The sequence below is a fragment of the Paracoccidioides brasiliensis genome (assembly GCF_000150735.1).
Source record: "Paracoccidioides brasiliensis Pb18 unplaced genomic scaffold supercont2.6, whole genome shotgun sequence".
Classification (NCBI taxonomy): domain Eukaryota; kingdom Fungi; phylum Ascomycota; class Eurotiomycetes; order Onygenales; family Ajellomycetaceae; genus Paracoccidioides; species Paracoccidioides brasiliensis.
Window position 1 is genome coordinate 237,729 of NW_011371363.1, and position 3,797 is coordinate 241,525.

The window sequence follows — 3,797 nt, forward strand, 5'->3', positions numbered from 1 at the left end:
TATCGACTCGTAGATCGTACTTTCTGATCCTTACTAAGCATCCCCATCTGATTGTCGTTTACAGTTCAATTGTACGTACTCGATGATGTATAATACTGGTAGTCCGTGTCCTAGTCGTCCAACTTCTTATATTCCGCTATCCTATCATCAATTATTCCTCGTACAGTCATATTGTACTATATTACCTACGTTCTTCTGTCGATTCCTACTACTCATAACTGTCTATTTTATCTATCTATAAATCTGTCTGTGCACCTTCTAAATGATCCTATAATTCCGCACTCGACACCATTCCCTATCTCAACAAGCACACTAGAACTTGAAAAAAGCGACAGATCATCATTTACTAAAAAAAAAAAATAAACAGTGGCACCCAGGCAATATATTGACTTTATATTGGCATAAATTCGACTGTCCATCGACATTAGAATAAAAATAAAAATCAGGGGGGTCTGCATCCACGGCCGTGGGGCTGTAGTGGCTATGCTATCTATGTTGGAGTCTAAATAGCGGTGCTCGAGCCAGCAGACAGGGCAGGCCATCACCGCGGCGCCAGCACGCAGCACACAGCACGATGGGTGGAGAACACGAGAACAAGGCACGACCTGGTAGTGTAGTTGTAGTGTAGTGTAGTTGTAGTGTAGTTGTAGTGTAGTTGTAGTTGGTTGTAGTTGGTTGTAGTTGGTTGTAGTTGGTTGTAGTTGGTTGCAGTGGTTGGTTGTAGTGGGTGTAAGGGAAAGGCTGTGGAAAAGGCTGTTGGATGCGCGCAAGGATCCGTGGATTACGGTTGGGTTACATGCAGAGAAGTCTTTCACTTGCCATCATAAATCAATCTTGATATCTCTCAATCTTGTTATCATCTCTCTCTTCCACTCTTCCACTTTCTCATCACTTTCTCATCACTTTCTCATCACTTTCTCATCACTTTCTCATCACTTTCTCATCACTTTCTCATCACCATCATCCACTTTTCTCTTCTCATCAAACGTCTCATTCTTCCCTCTGCCCGACGTTCTGCCGCCGCCTGCCGCCGCCTGCCGCCGTGCTGCTGATATAATCCCCAGTCACGTGACCCGCCGGCTGCCCAGAGACCAACCTTGAGATTCCACGCAAAGTCAATTGGGATTGCACGCTGGAGGCAGAAGCAGAGGCAGTGGCAGTGGCAGTGGCAGTGGGAAGATGCCAGTAGTTCATGCGTTAGTCCCTGGCTCGACCGTGGGTTTGGTGGCTACCGTGGGGTGGGCGCAATCGCCGGTTCTGCCACTGGCACCCACCCCACCGCGGCGTGTAAACTAAGTTCGGACAAATATAGATAATATAGATAGAGCAGAGAATGCTGCCGTCCTTTGCACCTGTGCCTATCTGTGCCTATCTGTGCCTGTCTGTAACTGTCTGTAACTGTCTGTAACTGTCTGTAACTGTCTGTAACTGTCTGTAACTGTGCCCGCCTCTGCCTGTCTGTGCCTGTCTGTAACTGTTTGATACGGGATCGTGGTGGGAACTGTCGCTGTCGTGTCGCTTGCTGCGGGCTCCGTTTCAGCCCAATACCGCGTCCGTTACATACGGATACAGCCCGTCGCTGGTGCGTCGGTGTCTTCAGCCCCCCCCCTCCATCTCCCCGTCGGGGCCCGGTGGGCGTGACCATACCGTACCCCCCCCCCCCCCACTTTCTCTGCTGTCTTTGCCTCGCCTCATCTCATCTCATCTTCATCTCTCATCTTGTCATTTCTCTTCTCTTTTCATCTTTCATCTCTTCTCTCTTTCATCCCTTCTCTCTTTCATCCCTTCTCTCTTTCATCTCATCATCTCATCATCCCTTCTCTCATCATCTCATCATCTCTCTTCTCGTCTCCTCCCCTTGCTCTCCTAGCTCCAACCTATAAATATATATACGCCACTTTCCCAAACTTTCCATCTCCCACGTCAACCGCACCTCGATCTGTCCATCGATCCATCCAACCCAACGATCCTTTCATCCACTGTCGTCTCCCGCCCTCTCTCTCCTGTCAGTCCCTGAGACTCGCCTGTTTTGACCCGATCTCGCCCGTATACGTATATCCTCTATTACATCTAGATCTACTATCTCTAATCCTACACCGTACAAAATCATCCCTATTTTTTATTTATTGGCTTAATCGTATCCAGTCAGCCCCCCACCGGGCCCAGAGTAAACAGAAAAAGAAAGGAAGATTGCCTGGTCGGAACCGCTACACCCCAAGCAGTCTGCTCGCTGTCACTCTTGGCCCCGTCGTACACAACCTCTTGTCACTTCGCTTCCCAGGTCCTCATCCATCGGCTGTCCTTGTGCCTGAGGTCCCTGTGCACCGTCGCCAACATTGCCAACAGCGAGAGAAAAAAAAAAAAAGGAAGAAGAAGAAGAAAGAGAAAGAAGAAGTAAATAAAGAAAGAAAGAAAGAAAGAAAGAAAGAAAGAAAGAAAGAAGAAAAAACCCTGGTCCATGACGAACGGTTTTTTTGGGTTTTTTTGGTTTTCTTGGTTTTTTTGGGTTTTCCTCTTCTCTCGTCTTGGAATTTCTCGCGCGGATACCGTCTGGTAGGCGCGTGGAAAGGGGGTACACACAACCCTCTCCCCTACAAATACGCCAGACATATAGGGACACACAAGAAGGATTTTATATAGCCAACCGGACTTGGCAACTCCCCGTCTCTGCATTCGAGACAAATGGCGTCCCTTTCGAATCAACCAGGTGTGTCCTTCAATTCAATCCGAAAAAAATGGCTGACCTCTGCTAACCCCATGTGCTTACTTTGCTCTTCTTCTTTTTGGTAGCCCCGACTAGTGAGCCAGCACCAGGTCCTGCGCCCTCTCAGCAGAACCCAACTCCCCCTCCCTCCACGCCCCTTGCTCCGCAGCCCACCCCCAGCCCCCAGCCTTCAGAGTCGCCAAAGGACTCTCCGGAGCCAAATCCAACCACCCCTCCTGCACCGCAGCAGCCGGAGCCCTCTCCGTCAAACCAACCTCAGCCTCAACCCCAACCCCGTCCTTCAGGAAACAACAACCCTCCACCCTCCCCTGATCGATCCCCAACGCCCAATTCGCCTCCTTCCCAGAGCCAGAACCCAAGCCCAAACCCTCAGACCCCTTCGCCGGGAGGGACGCAGACTGCATCCCCCGATAACACGAGAACAGTCATCATCACATCCACCGCAGAACCGTTTCCGTCCGCCGGTGAAAACCAATTCCCCGGCGTGACCAATTCCACTCCCCCGCCGTCTGCACTTCCCACCAGCTCCTCTGCCGCCCGACCCCCTAGCGGCCTCCCTCCCAGCGGCGCCATCGTGCTCTCCGTCGTCGTCCCCATGGTCTCGATAACACTGATCATCCTCGTCCTGCTCTGGTGGTGGAGGCGACGCAGAGCAGCCAAACTCGCAGAGGAAGAGCGCAAACAGGAGATCGAGGAATACCGCTTCAACCCCAACCACGACCCCACCTTACCGTCCGTCGGCCTGGCTGGCGGCAATTACGACGACTCCGCGGGCATGAAAGACGGGAACGGCGGCGGATATCGCGGCTGGGGCAACACCACCACCGCCACCACCACCACCACCACCGCCGCACCTCGGAAAGCGCTCGACAAATCCCTCCAGCGGCGCAGGCGGCCTGAACGTCTCTGACAACGGCAGCAACCAAGGCCCAACCTCGCACCGTATCCCCCGTCGACGACTCCATCCCCTACGAAGACGACCACAGACCGGTATCGGGTGACTATCCTCCCTTCGACCCTGTCGCTGAAGGTACTGATGATACCGAAGAACCACCTCTAGGCTCCCATCGCT

General features: G+C 52.1%; 1 protein-coding gene across 1 annotated transcript in view; it reads left to right on the top strand.

Annotated features, from left to right (window-relative positions):
- Positions 1 to 2,682: 2,682 nt before the first annotated feature.
- PADG_05170 (uncharacterized protein) overlaps positions 2,683 to 3,797 on the top strand; it is a gene marked incomplete at both ends in the record, with an annotated part of 1,490 nt that continues 375 nt past the window's right edge. Inside the window, 3 exons of the mRNA XM_010762321.1 lie at positions 2,683 to 2,707; positions 2,791 to 3,627; positions 3,702 to 3,755. Of these exons, the coding sequence (XP_010760623.1) occupies positions 2,683 to 2,707; positions 2,791 to 3,627; positions 3,702 to 3,755 (916 nt within the window). The remainder of the gene's footprint in view (positions 2,708 to 2,790; positions 3,628 to 3,701; positions 3,756 to 3,797) is intronic.